The sequence below is a fragment of the Mus caroli genome, unplaced genomic scaffold, assembly GCF_978045245.1.
Source record: "Mus caroli unplaced genomic scaffold, Mus_caroli_1 scaffold_15, whole genome shotgun sequence".
Lineage (NCBI taxonomy): Eukaryota > Metazoa > Chordata > Mammalia > Rodentia > Muridae > Mus > Mus caroli.
Window position 1 is genome coordinate 30,466,732 of NW_028227270.1, and position 26,056 is coordinate 30,492,787.

Here is a 26,056-nt window from a genome sequence, read left to right on the forward strand (position 1 = left end):
ACCCGCTCCCTAATGCTTTAATGCAATGAATAATTGAAAAGCTAAATGCTGCGTTAAAACTCTGTGCTTCAGATAGAGCCATTGTCAGGCCTCGCCTTCCTTCCTCTCCCTCCACCCCCACCCCCAGTGCATCCTGGGAAAGCTATCTTTTTATTGGCTGAAGGTGCTGTCAGTCACTTGGCAAGAACAGTCCAGCCTCTGCTCTGCTCTGCTCTACAAATTAACAGATGCGCTTGGCTTGAAGAAGCATACACTTCTTGATGGGAAGAAAACTCTTGTTTAGTTTCTCACTTTTGTTCTTATGTATGGTGTTTTCAGTCAGTTTGGATCAGATACTTGCCAGGAAGAATGTAGGGTGAGTAACGGCCCATCCTTTAACGCGATGTGTTTGTGAACCTCGGTGCAAGTGTGATATTAGATGTTCTGTTCTTTCTTTATAGAGTTACGTTCCTGCATTTATTTATGGTTCAAAAATGTATAAGCTAGGTTATACCATACAGCTAACGACAGTATTTATTATACTAGACTTTTATTGTAAGAGGCAAGGACTATTGTTCAAAACACTAAGAAACACTGCATTTGTGTTAAATATACCACTGCTTAACCGACTCTCAGATCAGACCTGGTTCCGGTTTCTTTTATGTTTATAAATAGGGGCTAAGTTCACAGTGTCTCCTGTCATAATTATGAGTGGAGACCTTAGGGATGCGTAACCTGTGAGCCCAAGGAAATGATGTTAAGTCGCACTGATTAATAGAAGGTGCCGATGGTTTAGGACAGCCCTTGCAATTAACAAGCACCGTTTTTGTTTTCTTGTCTGTTTTCTTTCTATATCTTACAAAGGAATACACACTTGTCTCTAAAAAAGTATATTTAGAATCTCAACCGCAGCCACTGTATGTCTTATTCCCCAATTATTCATGATGTGCCATCTCACCAAATGCACTGGGGACATTCGTGCGAACACAGAGCCCAGCAGCAAGCAGGTTGATCTGGCAAAGCTCCTTGAAGAACTCCTAAGTCAGCAGCTGATAACAGCTTTAAGGATAGACATTAAACATGTTCTGTTCTTTTCTCTCCCTAAATTAATTGGTGCTTTCATTGAAGGTCACTTTTAGATAGGACATGGCTTAAATGTCTTCGGTGGTTAAATGCTACTTTGTTTTGTTTGGGACAGGTCTCTTAAAGCCCAGGCTGACCTTGAATCTGCCTATAGCCAACAGTGGCCTTGAACTTCTGACCTCCTACCAGGTTCCAAGGTCTGGGATTATGAGCACGAACCTGGCTTTATAATATCATGGAATCCTGCACTTTTGTGCTACTGAGCAATAAAGTTTAGGGCCTTGTGAATGCTAAGCAAGTGCTGTATCACTGAGCTCTATCCAAGTCTATAAACCGTACTCCACCCAGTTTACATAGAAATAAGTGGTTTTTTGTATTTCTTATAATGGCAAAAAAAAAAAATGTCAAAATTTAAAAAAATCAAATTCTGCTTTTATTAGAGCAAGATATATATAATTTTAGTTTCAGGAGCATCATAGATCTTAGAAATTATATAAACAGCTATACTCTTCCAGATAGTTATAATATCTACATGTTACTAACTAGTACATATGGAAAATGTGATATGTATATGCAATAAAATTTTATTTCATCCTAAAGAAAGAAATGATGACATTTGCAAGAAAATGGGTGTAACTGAGCTATTAGGTAGCATCTCTGACTTAGAAGCAGAAATACAGCTTGTTTTCTCTCTTAGGCAGATCCTAGATTTTAATATAAGTGTGGGGGGACCGAACAGTGTAGGTCATGAAACTAGAAAAGGGATCATGAAAGGAAAATGGGAGGACTAAAGGGAGGGTTGGGGAGGAGCACAGAGAGGAGGTGACTGAGTACATGTGTCCTAGAGAGGAAGGGGCTTTGGGGAAGAAAGAGGAGATGGGTGGTGGTGTGGGCGTGGGAACAGAGCCGGGAGGACAGTCAGTGAAAGCAAATTATGTCTGACAGTCTAAAAATGAAACCCATTATTCTGTGCGATAATTTGAACATTAACAAAGTGTACGTTAAGTCGTGTAGGTGGCCATTCTAATCCAGTAATACATGCTAACTCACCATGAGGGAACCGGTAATTCCTATTTTGTAAATGTTCTGTCACATCATGGATCTGAAATGATCTTTTAACTCTGTAGGGCTCTCCCTAGGAGAGATGACAGCAGGTTAATGCTATACACATTTCCTAAGCTGAAGAGTGGTGTGGGACATACTGGGGCATGAGATGGCTCTGTGGGTAAGAGCATTCTTGCAGTGTAAAAGTGAAGGCCCGACTTCAGACTTCAGCATCCAGTTAGAAAAGCAAGCGTTGGCCATGTGTGCCTGTAACCCCAGCCCTACTGTGAGTGAAGAAGGGACGAAGACTTTGGAGTTTTCTGGCTACCAGCCTAGCTGCAAAGCAGTGAGCTCCAGGTTGGGTGAGAAAGCCCACTTCAAGGGAGCAAGGCGGAAGGCTATGGGGGAAGACCCCTGGCCCCCTCCTCTGGCCTCTGTATACACACATGCCCACACCTTATACACATATGTAAACACACACATAAAAGGAAAACAATCCTGTAAAAGAAAAGAGTGAAAGTCACCATTCATTCTTTTTGGAAAGTTGGATTGGTTCTTTTGTTTGTCTGAGATGGACCTCTCACTGTACAGCCCTGCCTGGCCTGGAACTCCCTCTGATGTCAATCTATTCTAGCTTGTGTGTTTGAGACAAGGTCTCTTCGCTGATCTGAATCTTGCTAATTTAGCTGAGCTGGCTGGACACTGAGTCCCTGGTCTCCTCTTGTTTCTGCCTCCCAAGTGCTAAGATTACAAATATATGATTCCATGGCCGGCTTTCTAACATGGGTTCTGGGACTTGAACTCAGGCCCACATGCTTAACCGATGAGTTATCTCCCCAGGCCCATAGTCACTTAAAAATATTTTTGTTATATTAATTATACATATGAGGTTTCATTATGATGTCTAGCCATTTAGAACTATATTTTATGAAAGGGCCTTATTTAGTTGCCCAAGCTGGTTTTGAGTACCCTGTGTAGACTCAGAAGAAAATGAGTTTTTGATTCTCCTGCTTTAGACTCTTGAATAGCTGCCATTGCAGGCTTGGGCTACTAGGCCAATCTAAATTTAATTATTTACACAAGTGTTTCTCGATCTGTTCACATAGAGAGTTGTGGACAGCTGTTAGTTTTTCCTATCATTCAGATATTACATAGGGATGCATATTTTGTTTTGGTTGAGATCAAATTTCTAACAAAATCTCACTTGCTCAGACTTAGGGTTCTGTGTAAAGCCTGTCTGCACTGCAGTATATTGATCAAGAATGACATTATTGGGGCTGGAGAGATGGCTCAGAGGTTAAGAGTGCTGCTGGCTGTTCTTTCAGAGGTCCTGAGTTGAATTCCCAGCAACCACATGGTGGCTCACAACCATCTGTAATGGGTTCTGGTGCTCTCTTCTGGCCTGTAGGCATACATGCAGGGAGAACACTGTTTACATAGTAAATAAATAAATAAATATTTTTTAAAAATGACATGATTTTTGTATGGTTTGACCAGAGATGCATTAAAATGGAAGTGAACTTCTTTGTTTACTTTAAGTCCTTCATTAACAAACACATGGAGAAATTTGATTAATAGACTAAAGTCTCAAATAGATGAAGCAGTTTAATGGTATTATGACTTGTTCATTCATTAAAATACTTATAGTCACAAGTATTCCATAAACTCCTCTATAAGCTAGGAATTCCCAATTGACTCCGTACATTTTATTATTCCTAGGTAAAATCTACTTTATCAGTTCTATGTTTTTTTTTTAAACTGAAGACACTTAAAAATTGAATATACAAGTTGGTATTATGACATATAGCTTGTGAATAACATTTAAACTGAAGAAAATTTAAAGTTGTATGTGTGTGCGCGTGTGTGTGTATGAAAAAGCTTTGGCTCTCCAGAAAGTGTTTTCTGCTTGTTAGCACTTCTTTCGTATATTCAGCGATGTTTCAACTCACATGGCAGGATTTGGAGGTTAGGTAGGTAGAGATGTTTTACGTAAGACACACATTGCTCAGGAAATTAAATTTCTCAGTGCCCCCAAGTTCACGAGAATAAGATTGGCCTTCGAGGACTGACTTATGCCAACCCCTTCCATGAGGGACTTAACATGGCCTCCGAGGACTGACTCATGCCAACCCCTTCCATGAGGGACTTAACAGACATGTCTCCTAGGCTGTGTGTGGCTAAGCCGCAGAACGCACGCCTTGTGTGAAGGAAGCACTAGGTTCACTCCCCGCACTGCAACAATAAATAAATAAAACATTCCACGCAAACTGGTACATATGAAAGCTCTTAAATCTTGTCAAGTCCCAAGCTACAAACATCACACATGCCTGTAAAACGTGAAAGTGTGTAAGACAGATACAATGTGTTCTATCTATCTATCTATCTATCTATCTATCTATCTATCTATCTATCTATCTATCTATCCAGTGAGGTATTTCCTAGAAATGGATTAGAATAAAACCCTGAGAGAAGAAATAGTGTTCATAAATTCCAAAGTCATGTGTTAAGAGTAAAAGAAACCAGATAAGGGATACATTTTATGTGACTATTAATTTACAATTCTGTAAAATGAAAACTCATACAAAAGGAGAACCAGTCTATGCGCTTGGGATGAAAGGTGGATGGTGACGGGCACACTGTGGCGATGCTTGGAGAACCTCTGGTGAGTGGTAATGGTAGTCTTTAACTCTGTTGTAGCTCTAGTGTCATGGTTATGCTCCTGCAACACTGGTGCTGACCCCATTACATGGATACAGTTTACTGTATAAAAATTACACTTGAATACTGTACATAATGGTGAACAAACTGTAGCATACATGTATGTGTGAGGAGCAGGTAGGAGACACTTCCTCAAAGTTGTCACCTGTAGACATTTTCACTAGCTAATTAGAATACTGTATTTAATTTGTAACTAGCTCTAGTTAATTATGTATGAAGGAAGATTGGCTGAGACACTAAGGCTGAATGGGGGGTTGGGGTACGTGTGTCTTGGCTTGCATTTCTAAAAAGATTTATTTTATTTTAAATCATTGGCATATGGGTGTGCATGGGTACTGGAGGAGGCCCGAGGCATTAGATCCCCTGGAGTCAGGAGTCCGGAAGTTGTGGGCCTCCTTCCTGATGTGGGTTTTAGGACTAGGGCTTGTCTTCTGGAAGAGCAACACGTGTTCACTGAGCTGCTCTCTAATCCCCTGTACTGCACTTTTTTATATGCTTGGAATACATGACAAAACATTCCTCTATCTCCTATCCTAACATTTTACTTTAGAAATTCATGTTAGAGAGCTTCACAATAAAGAGCCATCCACTGTAATGTCCTGGAGCAGTGGTTCTCAACCTTCCTATTGCTGTCCCTTTACTGCAGTGCCTCATGTCATGGTAACTCCAACCATCAAATTATTTTGTTGCTGCTTCATAACTGTAATCTTGCTTCTGTTATGAATTTTTTTTTTTCGAGACAGGATTTCTCTGTGTAGCCCTGGCTGTCCTGGAACTCACTCTGTAGACCAGGCTGGCTTCGAACTCAGAAATCTGCCTGCTTCTGCCTCCTGAGTGCTGGGATTAAAGGCGTGCGCCACCACACCCAGCCCCTATTATGAATTGTAATGTAAATATCCGATATGCAGGACATCTGTCCTGTGTCCCCTCAAAGGGATCTCAATCCACATGTTGAGAACCACTGTCCTAGAAAGTCAGCGCAGTGGGAGAAATTTGTGTTAGTGAGTTTACTATAAAGAATTACTCTACACATGCTATTTGGGGGTGGGGGGTGGGGTGGGGAAGAGGCTCATTTCTCTTATGGTGTTGGAAGCTCAAGGGCCAGAAGCCTGAGTTGACACAGATCTGGTGAGGGTCCATGCCTGATGGCTGATGCTGAGATGAAGGGTAATTGGGGAACAAGGAGGCACATCTTCAGCAAGGAAATTGAGAACAGGAAGGGCAACTGTTGCTCTTTTTATAGCACTGTTCTCAAAAGAAATACTGAGGGCGTGTGGGAGAACCACCACTGGGTTGTGTAAGAACCACCACACATTAAGGATGTCTGTGTCACCCACCTGCTGCCACCTGTCTGCTCAGTGTCCATTGGAGGACATTTATTTATTTATTTATTTATTTATTTATTATATTTTTTTTATTACATCTTTTCCTCATTTACATTTCCAATGCTATCCCAAAAGTCCCCCACACCCTCCCCCCCACTTCCCTACCCACCCATTCCCATTTTTTTTTTTTTTGGCCCTGGCATTCCCCTGTACTGGGGCATATAAAGTTTGTGTGTCCAATGGTCCTCTCTTTCCAGTGATGGCCGACTAGGCCATCTTTTGATGCATATGCAGCTAGAGTCAAGAGCTCCGGGGTTCTGGTTAGTTCATAATGTTGTACCACCTATAGGGTTGCAGGTCCCTTTAGCTCCTTGGGTACTTTCTCCAGCTCCTCCATTGGGAGCCCTGTGATCCATCCAATAGCTGACAGTGAGCATCCACTTCTGTGTTTGCTAGGCCCCAGCATAGTCTCACAAGAGACAGCTATATCAGGGTCCTTGCAGCAAACGCTTGCTAGTGTATGCAATGCTGTCATTGTTTGGAGGCTAATTATGGGATGGATCCCTGGATATGGCAGTCTCTAGATGGTCCATCCTTTTCTCTCAGCTCCAAACTTTGTCTCTGTAACTCCTTCAATGGATGATTGTTTCCAATTCTAAGAAGGGGCAAAGTTTCCACACTTTGGTCTTCATTCTTCTTCAGTTTCATGTGTTTAACAAATTGTATCTTATATCTTGGGTATCCTAAGTTTCTGGGCTAATATCCACTTATCAGTGAGTACATATCATTTGAGTTCTTTTGTGATTGTGTTACCTCACTCAGGATGATGCCTTCCAGGTCCAACCATTTGCCTAGGAATTTCATAAATTCATTTTTTTTAAATAGCTGAGTAGTACTCCATTGTGTAAATGTACCACATTTTTTTTAATCCACTCCTCTGTTGAGGGGCATCTGGGTTCTTTCCAGCTTCTGGCTATTATAAATAAGGCTGCTATGAACATAACGGAGCATGTGTCCTTCTTACTGGTTGGGACATCTTCTGGATATATGCCCAGGAGAGGTATTGCTGGATCCTCAGTAGTACTATGTCCAATTTTCTGAGGAACCGCCAGACTGATTTCCAGAGTGGTTGCACAAGCTTGCAATCCCACCAACAATGGAGGAGTGTTCCTCTTTCTCCACATCCACACCAGCATCTGCTGTCACCTGAATTTTTGATCTTAGCCATTCTGACTGGTGTGAGATGGAATCTCAGGGTTGTTTTGATTTGCATTTCTCTGATGATTAAGGATGTTGAACATTTTTTTAGGTGCTTCTCAGCCATTCGGTATTCCTCAGGTGAGAATTCTTTGTTTAGCTCTGAGCCCCATTTTTTAATGGGGTTATTTGATTTTCTGGAGTCCACCCTCTTGAGTTCTTTATATATATTGGATATTAGTCCCCTATCTGATTTAAGATAGGTAAAGATCCTTTCCCAATCTGTTGGTGGCCTTTTTGTCATATTGACGGTGTCTTTTGCCTTGCAGAAGCTTTGCAGTTTCATGAGGTCCCATTTGTCAATCCTTGATCTTACAGCACAAGCCATTGCTGTTCTATTCAGGAATTTTTCCCCTGTGCCCATATCTTTGAGGCTTTTCCCCACTTTCTCCTCTATAAGTTTCAGTGTCTCTAGTTTTATGTGAAGTTCCTTGATCCACTTAGATTTGACCTTAGTACAAGGAGATAGGAATGGATCGATTCACATTCTTCTACATGATAACCACCAGTTGTGCCAGCACCATTTGTTGAAAATGCTGTCTTTCTTCCACTGGATGGTTTTAGCTCCCTTGGAGAAGATCAAGTGACCATAGGTGTGTGGGTTCATTTCTGGGTCTTCAATTCTATTCCATTGGTCTACTTGTCTGTTACTATACCAGTACCATGCAGTTTTTATCACAATTGCTCTGTAGTAAAGCTTTAGGTCAGGCATGGTGATTCCACCCAAGGTACTTTTATCCTTGAGAAGAGTTTTTGCTATCCTAAACCACACCATAAATATGTGCGATTAGGAATATGTGTGAAGTCATCATGACGAAACTCATTGTGTCAAAATATATATGACAGCATAGGTAAAATATTTGTCATACATGCTGAAGTCCAAAAATTACACACTGAAAAACAAAATGCTCTCTCTCTCTCTCTCTCTCTCTCTCTCTCTCTCTCTCTCTCTCTCAAATATGTATATATTTGTCCTGGAATTCACTCTGTAGACCAGGCTGGCCTCGAACTCAGAAATCCGCCTGCCTCTGCCTCCCAAGTGCTGGGATTAAAGGCGTGCACCACCATTGGTGGCTTAATTTGCCTTTTAAAAATTAAAATTGAATATTGAATATTTTGGCTATCACAAAGTAACAGCACGGTATGAGAAAAATTTCATTGACAAATAATGCATTGCATATTATTATGTTTTCGTTATTGGTTAAAGCTTGGTAGATAGCTCACTGCTTGGTACGCAAGTTGGCTGTCTTAAATCTCCAGTGAGTGTCAGCTCGAGGGTGGGGAAGTGCAGTCTGAGGTCCCCACAGACTGCCAGAGTTGGCTGGGGGATTCCCAGACCGAGGATGTCAGGTTCTCAGACTCTTGGCACCACAGGCACCACAGACACCAATGGATGCTGAGAACGGGAGTGGAGGTCACCATAGGCTGGATCTAGCCTGGGGGTCGAAGGGAAAAGGGCAGAAGGAGAGCTCCGGCTGGGTCCCTCGGGGATGAGAGAGTCCTTGGCTTGCCTGCCTTGGCTTGGTGGAGACCATGGCTGAGAGCTCTGAGAGGCCATCTTCGAGAGATTAGCAGCAAGCTCTTTAGATGAAGGCCTGCTCCGTTGCTCCCCACAGTGGGTCCCGATGAAAAAAGGCAATCCATGGTTTTAAAGCATTTATTGTTATGGCGGAGAGTTGTGTTGAGTGAAACCCTACCCCACTTTCTCAGGGTGGGCCTGAGGTTAAATACCTTTTGCAGGGAGGAGTGTCTGGGAAGGACAGCTTAATGGGCTAAGCCCTTCAGGCCTTTAAGTACCTCATTAAAATGAAGATCTGTCTTCAGGCTATGTGATCTGTGGTTGTGTCCTCTACCTGTGGAGGGGCTTGGGTGTTGCCCTTCCATGACTGATAGTCACAGACCTATGGAGTGGAGAGCTGTGGCCTCATGTCAGGGGCCTGGTGTCTAGGAACCAGGCTGCCTTTAAGGGTCCCACAAGTAAGGATCACAATTGATCCATAAAAGTAGAAAATTTTCAGAAATTTCTATATTTTCTGTATTTTGTTTGGAGAGGGTGTGTCTTATTTAAATCAGAAATCCATGGCTAAAAATATTTCGCTCTGAGCGGTCACAGTGTGCTTCCTGGCGAGATGGACACAGCTGAGACGGCTTCTCAAAACTTCCTGTGAAGCCTCCACTACAGATGTTTGCTTTGCATTTAAAACTCTATTTCTAATTTCAGTTCTCAAGAGTCTTCCAGTAAAGAAGTGGTTGTACGGAATGGTAAGACTTGGGATTGCCCTTTTGGTTTCCTGGGGGCAGGGATAAAGAAAGGCCTTTTCTGGGGTACACGTCCCTCCCCTGTGTTGTTTTCACTTAGAATTCCTCCTGGAATAAAAACCTTTTAAACTGGGGCATCTTTAATGATAAGCCAAAGCAGGCACAAACAGGATCTAGTCCAGTGGTTGGCTCATTAGCATCATTCAATCATGTTAACAAACTGGATGTGAGCATCCTGCCTTGGTGCTCACATCATTATTTATTTGACAGGTCAAAAGAATAGTGGAGAGGTGAAACCAGTACAGAATTTCACAAGGATACCCATTGCACAGGTATGGCTGTTGGTACATTAAACCTTAACCTAAGGAACATACACGACTTTCAATGCTCTTAGAGCTACTCTGAATGTATACACATTAGTTATGTTAATTATTAACATAACAATCTTACTTGAACTCTGGGTAGTTGAGAAAACCATATAGTTTTTTTGTTGTTGTTGTTTTTTGTTTTTTTAGTTTTTTTCGAGACAGGGTTTCTCTGTGTAGCCCTGGCTGTCCTGGAACTCACTCTGTAGACCAGGCTGGCCTCGAACTCAGAAATCCACCTGCTTCTGCCACCCTAGTGCTGGGATTAAAGGCGTGAGCCACCACTGCCTGGCTATTCAGTTTTAATTGTACTTACCCTCTCATGCTTTCCTCACAGTGTTCAGTTTTCTAGTTTTCCCTCAGGGACTGCAGCAAGTGCTTCTTTTACTATCCGGGAACTCACTGCTCTCTCCTGTGTTTCTTTCATTTGCATTTACCCTGGAATAACTGCTCTAGCCTTAGCACTGTATTTTAAGTAAATATATAACATGTGCCCATTATTACAGGATATGAATTAACCTTCTTATCTGTTGGAAGACTTTGATTCCAAGGACACAAATTTGTCTCTAAAATTTCTTTTATTTGATTAATCAGACTTTTAACTACAATCTGAGCAACAAACCCTGGAGTATGTTCAGCCATCACAACCCTGTTAAGTTCTCCAGGGATGGGATTCCCTGCATCCTCTTTTGGACTAAAAGAATCACAGTTAAATTTAAGAATCAGACATGGCTGGACCTCACAGATGAAGCACTTGGTCAGAACACTACAGTGGACACTGGCAACTCTAACTGCAGCGAGGAAAGTGCCACGTAAGTGAGTGTTCCTGTGAGTAAGTCTTAGAGGCTCTGCATAATCCAGTGTGACAAGCCAGCTTGTTTTCTTTTGTCATCCTAGTCAAAAAACAAGTCACAAATTAACTTAAAAAATATTTCATTAGTTTTTCCAGGAATTTCATACAACTTGCTTTGATCATAGCACCCCCAACTGTTACCAGATCCGTCCTCTACCCATTCACCTACCTAACCAATCACTGAATCTTCTTTCATTTTCTTTTTTTAATCCAACAAGTACATTTTGTCTGTGCAAACATTTCTGCATGTGAATTCCACTGGAGAGTGTTTGATTAGTTTTATTTCTGTAGGTTTTAAAAGTGAAAGTTTCTAATTCATTCTAAAAAGGAAGGAGAGAAGGAAGGAAGGAAGAAAAGAAGGAAGGAAGGAAGGAAGGAAGGAAGGAAGGAAGGAAGGAAGGAAGGAAGGAAGGAATGGTCTTAGGGTTTCCACTGCTGTGAAGAGACACTATGACCAAGACAAGTCTTATAAAAGAAAACATTTAATTGGGGCTGGCTTATAGTTTCAGAGGTTCAGTCCATTATCATCATGGCAGAAGCATGGCACCATGCAGGCAGACATGGTGCTGGAGGCACTGAAGGGGCCAATAGTTCTATATTTGGATCCGAAGGCAGCCAGAAGGAGAGTCTCTTCCCCTGGTACCCAGGAGGAGGGTCTCTTCTACACTGGGAGGAGCTTGAGCACTAGCAGACTGCCAAACCCACCCCCACAGTAACACACTTCCTCTAACGGCCACACTCATAATAGTGCCACTTCTCATGGGCCAAGCACATTCAAACCACCACAGGAAGAAAGGAGAGAAAAGTTTGTCTATGAGCATGTCCATATTTAGAAGAAAGTTTGATAATATATCAATTTAATTAGACAATAATACTAAATTACCCAGTGGCCCTATGATATCCCCAGTCCTGGATTGTTGGCTTGCCTTATACCAGGCATGGGTACCTCCTCCCATGGTACTACCCCAATCAAAGGGTAGTTAGTTACCTTCACAATAGTCATGCCATTATTGAACAGGTAGGTGCGTCTCGTCCAGAAGGTTGGTGTTTTGGTTGCAGGGTTCACAACTGGGCTAGATCAAGGAAACCTTTACTTCCTGAGCAGCCAGAGGACTTTTGAAAGCTAACCAGCATGGAGGTTTCCAGCTAGGTTCTAGCTTGCTTTCTTTGTATCATACTATGAGCTACGTGATATCTTCTACAATGTGTTCTTGTTCTCTATTATGAAAGGCAATCATGAACACTGACAAGAGCCTGGATTGTTTGGAGGAAGAAGAAAGGAAGGAAGAACAGAAAGAAGGGAGGAAGGAAGGGAAAAAAGCTTATTTTCAGGCTTGGCCTCAACTCCAAATGTTAAGAACCCAAGTACCCTGTTCTTACCATGAAATGAACAGCATAGCAGGGTGTACATGTCTGAGCGGGTGACTCAGGAAAGCCTATTTACTCAGGACTAGATTTCGTGTTTGGTCATGGTGAGAGATTCTCGAATTATCGAACATGGCCAATTCCAGCGTTGGTTGCGTAAGAGGACAATTGGTCACATTTCAGAGACTCACTGTTTGAGCATTCGAGAGTGAACAGATGCATTGGCTTTGGTTTGAGAGAAGCAGATTAAGTAAATGTCCCCACTGAGAGGAGATCACTTCCAGAAAATTCTCTGCTTTTCAGCCATCCAAATCTTTCAATTGTTTTTGGTTTTGCTTTTCTGTTGTTTTGGTCTAGGAATCTGAGCTGTTCAATTTGTGTCCCACAAACCCCATTTAATATTTGTTGGTACAGTGGGTGCTTTTGGAAGATTTTTTTTTCTCTTGTTCTGGCCTGTGATGGTTAGGATACTTTGCATGAATTGTAACATATTATGTATGTTCTTTCGTGTGCATTCTTTTTATACTTTATACTGTATGGCTGGAATTGCTGGCTTATTCCTGACCCTTGTTTCTTGTTAAAAGTTCTTGATGATGGGTGGAAATGGATTTTTTTGATAAAGGATATTAGGCATCTTACCTATCAGGATGACTCTCCTAATAGGGACTTAAGGAATTATAATAATTACAAGATTTAGGGAACTTTTAAGAATTCATCTACATTTATTTCACTTGTTACAACACAACTATCAAGGACTACTGATGAGAAGCTCATACTGCTGAGGGCTCAGGACTTTTTTCCCAGGCTCTAATTATTTCCCTACTGGGCTCTTTATTTGTGGTCAGTTGTGTGGCGCGAGACTGATTGCCTGGGGATAAGCATGCTTGCCCAGAGCTGGCTGGTGAGCCTCCATTCCACTCATCCTGACGTTAGGGGGTGGTGGGAAGATCAGGCTGCACAACTTTTTACTGGGTTATGGAGACTTTACTCATCAGTGGAAACTACGCCTGGAAAGAAAACCAAGACTTGTCTTGCAGGTCCAGTTCTGCCAGAGATATGTGTGCCATTAGGTCCCATGGGCTTGTCACACGCCAGATGGAGATGGTGGTAACTTTTTGTTGTAGCTGACAGCCTTTGTGCACTTACTGAAGGCTAGAGATGGTGAGGTCTACACATCTGGTGGTCATCCCAGTGGCTCTCCAATAGGTCATATGAAATCAGGCTGAACAAGGCTATGAAACTTACTGGAAGCACTGGGGTTCTACAGTGTCTTTAAAAGAGATTCACTCCCAACTTCCTCTTGGTCCTATCTCACAGGGTTAAACAGATGAGGACATCCAAGTATAGGCTCCAAAGGACTTGTCAGGTACTGTTCAAAGCCGTGGCCCTTTCTCCTTAATACCAACAACAAGCCCAATGGAGTGCTGCCTAACCACACACAGGGAGGCCACGGGGCTTTCTGCTTGCTTTAAAATAAGATTTAAGATTACCTTACTTTTTAATTTATGTGATGTGTCTCTCTGTGTGCAGGTGTGTGTTCAGGTGCCTGCAGAGGTGACAAGAGTGTGCTGAATGAATCCCCTGAGGCTGGAGTTATAACCTGCTCTTAGCCACATGATCTAGGTGCTGGGACCTGAACTCAAGTCCTTTGGAAGAGCGTCAAGTGCTCTCTCTGATCTGAGGAGTCCTTCCTCCAGCCACGTGTCTTGGTTTTTATAGTGCATAAGCCAGGTATTGAGCAGGCACTGATAATATTATCTTCCTAGTCGCCATCCTAGAAATAGACTCAAGTGTGATCCCGGGGTAAGCAGCCCCCATCTCCTGCAGCCTGGCTCACGTGAGTTTGCAGGCAGCCTGGGTGTACCCACACCTAGAGAGTAGGCCAGGGTCTTCTTCCCAGGATGTGAGGGGTTTTCGTTCCAGCTGGTAAGACCCCTGGATGGTGATTCCTCTGAGTTCTGTAAAATAATGGCTGCCTTTGCCATGCCTTTGTGTTTGAGAGAACCGGAGGAGGAGTTGCCAAAAGAACAGAGAAACTCAAGTGGAGATATAACCATGTGAGGCCAAAAGCCCAGACTGAAAAAAATATGACCATATTTTAGCTTTTGGAAACAAAACGTTCAGGGAGAGGCAATTTGGCAGACAGATTTGCTGTGGAGGTCTTTTTAAATAGTGAAAACCCTGCAAATAGAATACAATGCCTGCATCTGTGCACATTTTGAGGCTGGACATTTATAGTGCAAAGAATTCAGAATCTGTTTTAAATGTGTAAGAACTGGGCACGGCGTGAAATCTTTTTTCTGCTCTTGCTCTGGGTTGTATTATCCATTTTTGTGTTCTTAGTTAGTGGTATGGCATCCGCTACCTGCAGCAGCCTCACTGACCGAATGGTGAATTAGCTAGGTTGAGATCAGGCCGTAGGCTCTTTGCTCCAAAACACAGTGTGGTTTTGAGTTTCAGTGGGAACCAAGCCCACGGGGCAGAAGCCCCTGGTGGGTTGCGTCTGGATGACTTGGAGTGGCTTTGCTCTGAGGCTTAGCCTGTGAGTGACCAAGCTAGTGTGGTCCATTGGAAGAACTACAGAGATTTTTGTCCACACCTGGCATACGTTATCAATCTCAGTTATATGATTTGCCTTGTGGTCATCACACACCTTCCCCATAAGGAGTTTATGATAGGGTTCAGTGAGGCCACTGATGTTTCCGTTCCTTGGAAGCAGGTCAAGTTGCTGACGTCACAGGGCACTGACTTCCGCTCCCCATGCTATTTGATTTTGCTCTTTGGTTTCTGAAGGCACACTAAGGTGTTCTGACTTTTATTTTACTTCTTAGATATTTTATTGATATAGTGGCAGCCTTCTTTGTACATGTAAATTTCTCATATTTTCCCATTATAACCACTTGCTCATCATTTTTATATTTCTAACCTTACAGAAATATAGTGAAGAATAATAACTTGCATATATTCAGGTGTATCATGCAATCACTTGCCATATTACCAGAGGTACACATGTAATATCATCACCACAACCAAGACCATAAACACTTTCATCATGCCTCAAATATGCTTGTTACCCATCGTAATCTATCATCTGGGTCACTCCCACCTCCTGAGGGAACCATTGGTTATTTAAGTATGGTTATATAGTATGCTCTCTTTTTAAAGTGTGGCTTCTTTCACTTAATATAATGACTTAGGCAATATTCTATGATCAGCGCAATGCTCTTTTTCATTGCCAAGTAATATTCCCATGTATGGTTATATGACAACTTAATTATCCATTGACCCATTGATGATAGAACTTCGCTACTCTCATTTATGTAACTTTTAAGATAGTTATGAACATTCTTGCACAAGTCATTGTGGCAGAATGTATTTTTGTCATTATTTTTCCATGTAGGAGTAGAAAGGCTAAACCATATCATATAGGCATAATTAACAGTCTATGAAACTGCTAAATTTTAATTTAAAAAACGTTTGGGTCATACACTGTGGGGACTGTGAGGGATAGGGAAGGAAGGGGGGGGGGAGGATAGCCAGTGCCTGGCCAGAGTTCCTCCTATGCTCTGAGCAGGGGGATTCGGGAGGGCTGCCAGACGCTTTCCACTTGGCCCCAGGTGGGCATCTAGGCCTCTGACCCACTCGACAGGGGGTGGACAAGGGGTAGTCTCTGAAACCAAGGGGCCCGGGACAACACCCTGTGCCCCGGGGCTATGGGAGAGAGGTTTCCACACAGGCGAAAGTAAGTGCAGATGAATAGAAACTGTCTATGGTTTTAGAGCTTTATTATAGAAAGGCAGGGGGAAAGAGAGAAGATAGAAAAGAAAGAGGCCAGCCATGGCTAAGAGGAAATAAGGAGGAAAGGAGAGAGAGACAGAGAGAGAGAGAGGCAGAGACAGAGAAAAAAGGCTAGAGAATAAGAGGGAGAGAGAGGAAGAGAGAGGAGAGGAGAAGACAAAGAGGAGAGAGGAGTGAGAGATCGAGGAGAGCCAAACAGCCCCTTTTAAAGTATGCTGCTATCTTTTCTGTTGCTAGGTAACTGGGGAGGAGTTTAGCTTGAAGGTCAGAAGCTTGGGACATTGCCTATATGACTACTAGCCATGCTTCTCTTATGGGGGCTGTGTGTGGGGGGTGGGGGTGGTAACTTCTACAGGAACCAGAGTTCCAGGAGCATGAGGGAACGCCTATCGTGCCATGTAGGTGAATTATCACCACCAGTCCCCGGGGTTCAACATCTCAGCTGGACTGGAGACCAGACTGTCTTCGTATATATAGCCCAATGCCCAACAACACACTGCAGCAAGGCTAGCTTAGAATGTACTACATAGTGTGGTATGGCCTTAGCTCATGGCAATACTGCTGCCTCAGTTTTCCCAGTGATGGTATTATAGGAGTGCAACATCGTGCCTGGCTCCAAACTTTAAAAAGAGAGCCCCTGATTTTGAGACAGGGTCTCTTATATTTAAAGTTGGCTTCAGATTTGCTCTGTAGTTGAGGCTGGCCTTGAACACCTGATCCTTTGGCCTCTACTTTCTGAGTGGGCGAGCAGCACCAACCCATTCTGCCTTTCCCACTTGCTTCGTGTCCTCATCAGTGTGAGACTGAGAAGAAAGTCCTTCTGAAAGTCTCTCTGTGGTTAACACTTTCTGAACAAAAGTCACAGGCCTTGGGCTAAAGGATGAGCTTTGGAGTTAGTAAGACAGTTACATCCTTAGGGCAATGTGTCTGTACCACAAAGAGCTGGAGAGCCAAAGGGACATATCCTCCTGCTGGAGACACTTATGAGACACAATCTAGATGCACAGCCATTCATGTCCTTCATGGCAAGCCAGCTGCTTCTCTCCAGAGGTTGATTATAATTCTTCCACTTACCTCCTGGATGGCAGCCCAGGGTCGTCTCTCAAGGAGAATCTGCCAACACTAAGGGACCAGACGCTTTTCTGTCATATTCAGGAGGAGAGGAAAAAGCCACCAACTCTCCACATGAACTCTGGACTCCTGACTTCCACTACAAACCCCAGATCCCAGGAAGGGTGAAATGAGGTCTGGCTGTCATCATGCTACCCAGGGGGTGGACTGCGCCAAGAGCCCTGATGCTGTGGCTCCCGAGGGAATGGTTAATCTGCTTTTGACTCAGGAAAGCTAGTATTTCCCTTCAGAAACGTGTGCACAAATACGGGTCCCAAAGTTGTGAGCTACCTTTGCTGTAAGACACTGTAATCATTCTGTTTGCTGTTCTATGGTGTGTAAATTTGTTCTTATTTTATGGTTAACTAATGCCTAATGATGCCGAGCATATTTTAAATTTTATTATTTTTGACTCTCTGTCTCTGTCTATCTCTGTCTCTGTCTCTCTGTCTCTCTCCGTCTCTCTCTCTCTCTCTCTCTCTCTCTCTGTGTACACAAGAGTAAACGCCCTCAGAGCCCAGAGGCATGAGACCCCTGGTGCTGGGGGCAGTGACAGGTACTTTTGAGCCTTGGTTTGTGACTCCCTCCCTTGGCTCTCAGTGCTGGCGTCACACGCATGCACCATCAGCCAGAGCTCTGTTTTGATTTCTTTCTTTTTCTCTTTTCTTCATTTTTGTATATTTTACTTGTTTTTTATTTTTTTTATTTTCTTAATGGGTCCATTTATGAAGTAAAACTTATTTATTGTAATAAAAATCCAGTTTATCATCATGTTTTATGGCTCCTGTATTACCTATCCAAGGCTGTATAAATATTCTAGGTTTCTGATATAAATTTTGGTTTTAGGTGTCACGCTGAGTTCCATGACCTGTTCTGAAGTATCTTTTTTTTTTTTTTTTTTTGAGTGTCTGTGTGGAGTCAATTATTCCTAATAATAAAGTTTTTTATTACAGTTATTTATTTGATATCTCTCTGTCTCTCTGTCTCTGTCTCTCTTTCTCTGTGTATGTGTGTGTGTGCAGGTGTGCTCTTGTGCCTACTCACATGTAGGTGTGTGTGTGTGCTCATGACATAGTGCCTGTGTGGAGGTAAGAGGAGAACTTCCAGGAGTCAGTTCCCTCCTTCCACCAGATCACAGGTCGTCGGGCTTGGAGGCAGGTGATCCCACCAGCTGAGCCATCTTGCCGTCTGAGCCATTCCTGTTTTGATGAACGCTATTGTTTCCATTTTCTTAGGTTGTCTTTAAAGTTTGGTGATGATGAAGATCCCAAGGATATTGACATAAGGTAGGTAGCATTATAGGTTTAGCATGCCAGATATAGTATTCTCTGTTTAATTTACTCACTCTCCTGTGAGTGTCAAGGGCCAGGCCTGTGCTCATCCTGGGACACATTAGATTCCATGTCTAAGCACACCGAGAGGTCAGTGGCCGTGTCTGATGAGATCCTGTAGGAATGCTTACTATACAACGAAGTCCAAACGTGTCTCAGGGCTCTCAGAAATCAGCAGGTAAGGGAATCTGTAGCAAAGCTTTTATTATCATCATCATCACCATCATTGCATCATCACCACCACCACCACCTCCTCCATCATTACCATCACTATCACTATTGATTTCTTTTAACCTACCACCTAAACACTCATGCTCTCCAGTGAGGGGTTTAAGAGGAGGACATGAACCCGGGAATCTGGTCCTTTCCCCAGAACAAAGAGTAATGCAGAAGAGCCCAGTAGGCTTCAGGCTCTGTTTTAAGGTGATTCATTGTAGCTTCTTATGAGACTCTCACTATTGAACTACCATGAAGAGATCTTTGCTGTCCTAATGCCCCAGTAAGACAGTCAGTAAAGGCCTCCGTTTTTCACTGTTTATGATAGAAAGCTGCATCTACAGATAGTGGTTTATCTTGGTAGCCAGTAATCAACAAACTCAAAAGCAAAAACTGTTCATCATGTGTTGGGTAGCACGTCCCTCTAATCCCAGCACGCAGGCAGATATCGGTCAGCTTGAGGCCAGCCTGGTAAACAATGAATTGCAGACAAACCGATGCTACATAGTAAGACCCTGTTTCAATATTTTTCTTTGAATAAAAGAAATATCTGTATTTTCCAGCAGTTGGTGATCAAGACATTTGAGGGCATAATTTCCCCCCGTACAGTGCACTCAATGTAGGCAGAAGGACCTGAGTATGTTCCCATGTTAAACCTATGTTAAAAATAGCTGGGTATGGTGGTTGCTTATAACCCCAGTACTGGGAAAGTGGGGACAGGTAGGCCTGTGGGTATCACTGGCCATAGAGGACAAGGAGAGCTCTGTCTTAAAAAAAAAAATGAAAATGAAAAGAGATGGGCAGCTTCCGATGAACAGCACCTGGGGTTGTTTTCAGGTCTCACACGAATGCACACACATGTGCATGCGCACACAGGACAGGCCTTCCCTTCTTACAGGATGAACTTTTTAATGAGATGAGCACATGTGTGTTCATCAGGGGATGCTATGGCAGGCGCTCTCTCCTCTCCTGAGCTCTGTTCTGTGGTACACTTTGGCCATGTAGAAATACTTATGAGTCTCCAATAAAAGTTTCTGTGTTCAGGCTTGTTTGAGAGTGACTACACAGCCCGCCTTTCCCTCAAAAAACTCACAGCATAACTATTTATTCAAACACCCCAAAAGATGAGTTTTTAAGGAAAACTGCCTTCTTATAATGAATTCAGTGTATCTGAGTTTGACCACGAACAGCTTTGTCCCTCAGGACAAGTGCCCCCATACCATAGGATGCTAATGCTTCACAGAGCATAAACTAGAACATGGACACTACCATCCTTCAGAGAAATATTCTCCTGGTTGTTGGTAATTAACCCGAGGCCTTGTGCTTGCTAGATAAGCACTCTAACACTAAGCTACACGCTCAGCCCTTCAAAGAATCTTCATGAGGAAGCAGAATCCACTAGGTAACTGTACTGGCTAGTTTTGTGTCAACTTGACACAGCTGGAGTTATCACAGAGAAAGGAGCTTCAGTTGAGGAAACACCTCCATGAGATCCAACTGTAAGGCATTTTCTCAATTTGTGATCAAGGGGGAAAGGCCCCTTGTGGGTGGTGCCATCCCTGGGCTGGTAGTCTTGGGTTCTATAAGAGAGCAGGCTGAGCAAGCCAGGGGAAGCAAGCCAGTAAGGAACATCCCTCCATGGCCTCTGCATCAGCTTCTGCTTCCTGACCTGCTTGAGTTCCAGTCCTGACTTCCTTAACAGCCTTATGGAAGTGTAAGCTGAATAAACCCTTTCCTCCCCAACTTGTTTCTTGGTCATGATGTTTGTGCAGGAATAGAAACCCTGACTAAGACAGTAATGGAACAGATGTGTGCATTTGATTTAGAAACACGAAGCACCTTTGATTTGTAGAAAATACCTTTGTAAATTCTCCTCTTTTCCCTCCTCCACTCCCCTCCTCCTTTTTCCATCTCTCCCTCTTCCCCTCTTCCTCTTCCCCCTCCCCTTCTGCCCCCTCTTTCTCCTCTTTCCCCTCATTTACTCCTCCTCTTCCCCTCCTCTTCCCCCTCCTCCTCTTTCCCCTTTCCCCCTGCTCCTCCTCCCCATCCTCCTCCCTCTCTTCCTCTCCCTCTTCTTCTCTCCCCTCCTCCTGTCCTTTTCCTTCTTCTCCTCCTCTTCAGGTAGGATAAAGGTATGTGACATTTATGTCCATAATCCCTCTATGTCTTACCATTTGAGTCACTTGCCCAACTTTCATCTGCCTATCCTCTCTCCTTAAAAGCCTTTCTGACCAAAGAGGGCTGTGCTATGGTTGGTTTTTTGTTAACATGACACAAAGCTAGACATAACTGAGCAGAGGGAACCACAATTGAGAAAAGGCACTCTCCTTAAGGGTGGTCTGTGGGCAAGGCTCCTTAGTGATTGATGTTGGAGGGCCCAGCCATCACTGGGCTGGTTGTCCTGGGTTCTACAAGAAAGCAGGCTGAGTAAGCCATGGGGAGCAAGCTAGTAAACAGCATACTTCCATGGCCTCTGCATCAGCTCCTGTCACTAGGTTCCCAACTTGCTAGAGTTCCTGCCTTGATTTACCTCAGTGCTGTGTGGTTATCCGGGAAGTTACCTCCCCAAGTTGATTTAGGTCATGGTGTTTCTTATCATAGCATTAGAAACCCCAACTGTTTATACTTGCTATGCTTAGACCAAAAAAGAAAAAAAATGCTTCTAGCACATAGTCCCTTGTAACTTGCACAAGCTGTACCCTAGCAGTTCACTCCCCTTCCCCCAGACATTGAAGACTATTCCTAAATTGACTGAGCTTGTAAAATTTGCTGTTCTAGAAAGACGGTGGGCCATAAAACTAGCTGCTCTTCCTGCTTTCATAATCAAACTTGCTTACTCTGCTGAAAAAGATGACTAGGGCAACTGTAAGACATATATTTTAAAATTAGAGCCTGCCTACACAGACAGATGCATGTAGTCTGGTGGGTTTTGACTTTGTAAGCCTTGGCCTGACATGACTAGGGGCTGCATCTTGGGATGGCTCTCGGGTGCAGTCCTGGCCCCACCCTGGGTGTCAGTCCTTAAATGAAAAGACTCTGGTTATTAAAGTATATTTATGGTCATGGTGAATCTCTAGTGAACCCAGACCCCTCACCCTAACAAACAGGGCTGACTGCATCCCATCCGTGTCATGGAGAGTGTCAGCACCCAGCCTCCTCTACCTAGAATTAGATTGTTCAGAAGTGTTCTTTCTACCTCAGCTCCCAGGATTCTCCATGAACACAAATAAAATAAGGAGAATCCACAAGAACAGGAAGATCAGAAATATTGAGCTATAAGAACAAGAAAATAATTGATAATTCAACCAGTATTTCCAATTACTACCAATGTTCTAATCCTGTCAGTCTTGAATTTTTCTATGTAATGTCTCATCTTTTAAAATAAAATTATCACAAATACAATATACTTTTTCATGACGAGAGAATGTTCCACGTTAATCGTTAGTGGTGAGGTTGATGGTCTCAGGTTGAATCTGACAGGCAGTTTAAACACAACATCGGAGAGAAACTAGGCAAGTGGTTTTGTCCCCCTAGACTCAATTCCTCATATATGACACTGGGATAATGTAAGAAACCTATTGCTATTATTTTATGACTAATTCTGTGTTAATATACACTTAAGTTTTAATTAAATTTGATAATGAACATAACCTGCAATAATATACATACAATTTGATTCTTAGAAAAGAAAATAAAAAAGCGCCCTCCCCCTTCGTCCCTGGAGGATTTTTGTATTATTCTTTTTCTTGTTCCCAATCACGTGCCTTCTTACCAACCTGGCTCTTGTTTGGCTCCGGAAAAGCCTCTTCCCAATTCCACAGCCTGACAAAAGAGGGCGCCATTGTACTGTTCACGAATGACGCCCGACTTGAGACAGTTAAAAAAAAAAACAAAAAACAAAAAAAACGCTCCAGCTAACACTTAATGTTCGATCCTTTTCAGGTTCACCCTAACCAATTACAACAAGCTGGCCAGCCAGAGTTGGTTTAGTTTACACCGCGTCGAGATAATCTTCAACAATTCGGTGCAAGCAACTTTTAACGCAACCGGTATATATGCTCTGTCAACTTACTCCTACCGCTGCCAACGCGTCAGCAGCCTGCGGCGGAATGATGCCCTCCTGTTGCTTAGCAGCTCAGATGATGTGACAAGCCTGTGGGAGGTCACGTTTATTGATTTCCAGGTAATAAACTAAAACGCACTCTTTACTTGGTGCCAAAGAAACTCAGTTTAAGCAACCCAAAAACAAGACGCTTAAGGAAGAGTGTCCGTGCAGTACCTTTAAGGTAGTGTTGGTTTATTCTGGGTCTTCTGAGATGTGAGATGGAGCAGGATGGAGAATTTCTTCTGCCTGAGCCCTCCAGGGCTCGCGTTTACTTTCCTGTTTACCCACTTACCAGGTACTTATCTAAACCCTAGTGCAGCTGTGGCTGAAGCCTGGTGACTGACATTTCCTGGGCCCAGAGCTCTGTGAGGAGAGCCCTTCTGGGGGAGCAAACAGCGATCTTATCAGGGCAGATAAGAAGTACATTTGAAGTGGGAAAGACAGTGTTGACAGCCTGGGAATGGAATCATCAGCCATCAAAAATAGCCCAGAGAGCTTGAAAACCTGGGAGAAACACATGTGAGCACGACAGGCGCCTTTGCAGCCAGCATCCCAGCTGAGAGACATTCTCTCAAGTCCCTCTAATCTTGTTTACCTGTGGCCTGTCTTACTCACTGAAGCAGCATGCATGGCATTGCACATCCCTTATAGGGGCATGTTCCCGCTTGTTCTTTATTTACATGGGTGTATAGATTCATGTATATTTCTCTCCGCTTGGAGGAGGCATAGCGATGATGAAAGGCCAAGGGGAAGAAGGGAATAACACGCATTTTGGAAGTCAGGCAGATAGGATTTTAAAATCCCCCCTCTGCCACATGGCTAGTTTACTTCACCTTGTCCATATATGGCCTGTCTCCATCCATGTAGAAAGTACGTGACTTCGTATGTGTGCAATACTCAGGACCATTCCAGGCATGGAATGACAATGGCACTTATACCAGCATGTGCTAGTGGTTAAGACAACCCATTTTATGTTATGTACATTTTGTAGCTGAAATAATAAAACAAATACTTGCTCAAAGACCAGGGATGAGGGTTTCGAATGAAGAGAGGTCAGAGGAGGACTTTGCAGCCATCAGGGATGACTGGTTCGCAGACTCACAGGATTGACCTCTGTGCTGGCTGAGCAAGGCACAGTAGTTTGGCTTTGAGGCTTTGGAGCAGCAGCAGAAGGGAGGAGCACCCCAGTATGTATTCACAGGGCCCCCGAGACCCCAGAGAACTTCCTGTAAGAAGCACATTCCTCCTCAGGATTGTGTAACCTGCACGCATGAAACTGCCTTCCTCACAGTGAATGTGCATGCTAGCTTTGTGGAAGCACCAAGAATGTAAACAGAAGCATGGATGCAAGCTCAGGCCAGGGGAGAGGAATGTCCGCAGGAGAATGCTGTCCACTCTGCAGGTTTGCTGGCTTTTCTTGTAGAATAAACATTTGTCCCTTGGTAGGCCCAAGAGATTGGTTGCAGACCCTAATTCCTTCCATAGTTACCAAAGCCACAAATTCTCAAGCCCCTTATATACAATGGCATGGTATTTGCATATGACCCACATACAGCCTTCTATGGTAGTGACAAGGAAAGAGATAGACAATACCAAAAGCTGTGGAGTCCTATGAAGCCACATGTGTATGAAATCAGGTTTCTCATGTGTAAATTTTATTACCACACGCTTTCTGCTGTGTGACTCCAGGTGAGTTACAGAACTTTCCCGAGCCCCAGGCTCTTCTTTAAGCTACAGTAAAATAGTCACTTGCCCATGGGCTGCTATGAAGGCTCAGTTGGGTCAGCAGTATCTGGTATATACAAAGCCTTCAGTGTGTGCCTCAGTTTGGGTTTTTACCAGGCCAGGACTCATGTCCTCCCTGAGAGATGCTTTCCAACCACTCCCTGTCAATGACATCACACACCATACTTACCAAACCCAGAACTTCCTTGGAGTTAGAGACATAGCAGACATGCTATTTTATATGAATTCAAATAGTTCTAAAAATCAGATTAAAAGAAGTTTCGTTTCAGTTTTAGTTGTCACAGCTGATCCATCCCAGAATGGTTGGTCAGTTTTCTTTGCAAATCAAGTTTCCAGCCAGGGATGATGGCTCCTGTCTATGATTCCAGCACACATGGAGATGAGGCAGGGGAAAGACAGTAAGTTTGGGGTCAGCCTGTGCTATACTGTGAGCCCTCAAAACAGACAAAACTTCATTGTCTGAGTGAGCAGAATCATATTTATCAGATCACGTACTCCAACTATCCTACAATAGGGTGTGAAATGTGTCCTAGCTCCTTTTCTCATTTTCTTGCTACAGTACCCTGATGTAAAGATTATTTAAGGGAGAAACACTTTATTTGACTCACAATTCCAGGTTCTAGCCCATCAGTACAGGAAATCAAGGCAGCACAAACGTGAAGCAGACAGCTACATCCATAGTCAAGAGCATAGCTGCATGCATACCTAGTCCTCAGGTCACTTACTTGGTGTTTATACAGTCTGGGATGTGAGCCTAGGGAATGGTGCCACCTGCAGTGGGCTCGATCTTCACACATTATATTTGCATAATCAAGATGATCCCCTCCCGCTAGACATGCCCACAGAGAATCTGATATAGTCCTTCTCTGACATTCTCTTCTTAGGTTGTTCCAGTTATGGAAAGTTGGTAATGAAAACTAACCACAGCATGTAAAATTTGGTGAATTGGGGCCCAGAACCACTAACACAGTGTGAATTGACACAATTGAGGGAATGCATAGGTTACTTCTGTTCTTTTCTTTGTGTGGACAGATCCAAGGCTTCTCCATCAAGGGGGCACAGTTTGCTCAGGCCCGAGACTGCAGCTCTTCCTTCTCACCGGCTATTCTGATCGGTCTGGCCATGTCTCTGATTCTGTTGCTGGTGCTGGCCTATGCGCTGCATATGCTCATCTACCTGCGCTATCTGGACCGTCATTACGAGTTCATCACCTCTCCTGCCCACTTCCCGTCTCTGAGGGCGCTGGACACAGGAGAGGAGAAGGAACTTCTGGGGAGCCAGGGAGCCGAATGTTATGAGCTAAGGAACCAACAGATCTGCAAAATCTACATTTAACGGCACGAGTTTCTGTCCCCTCACCAAGGCCAAGCCATCTCCGAAAGACTCTGTTCTCTTTTGTGATGTCTGACTTGTGAATTGTTTGATTAAAAAAAGAGAAAAGGAAAAACCTTGGCAATGAGTTGGTTTTTTTAGCATTTGTTGGCTTTGCTAGGTAGGTCTAG

The 26,056-nt window shown here is 43.4% G+C and overlaps 1 protein-coding gene across 1 annotated transcript; it reads left to right on the forward strand.

Moving 5' to 3' along the window:
* The first annotated feature begins 207 nt into the window (after positions 1-207).
* On the forward strand, positions 208-25,990 carry LOC110308511 (V-type proton ATPase subunit S1-like protein). The gene is made up of 7 exons (XM_021180952.3): positions 208-355; positions 9,628-9,668; positions 9,936-9,997; positions 10,625-10,842; positions 18,392-18,442; positions 22,646-22,886; positions 25,587-25,990. Exons 1-7 carry the CDS (start codon positions 261-263, stop codon positions 25,887-25,889), a joined length of 1,011 nt encoding a protein of 336 aa, XP_021036611.1. The 5' UTR covers positions 208-260; the 3' UTR covers positions 25,890-25,990.
* The last annotated feature ends 66 nt before the right edge of the window (positions 25,991-26,056 follow it).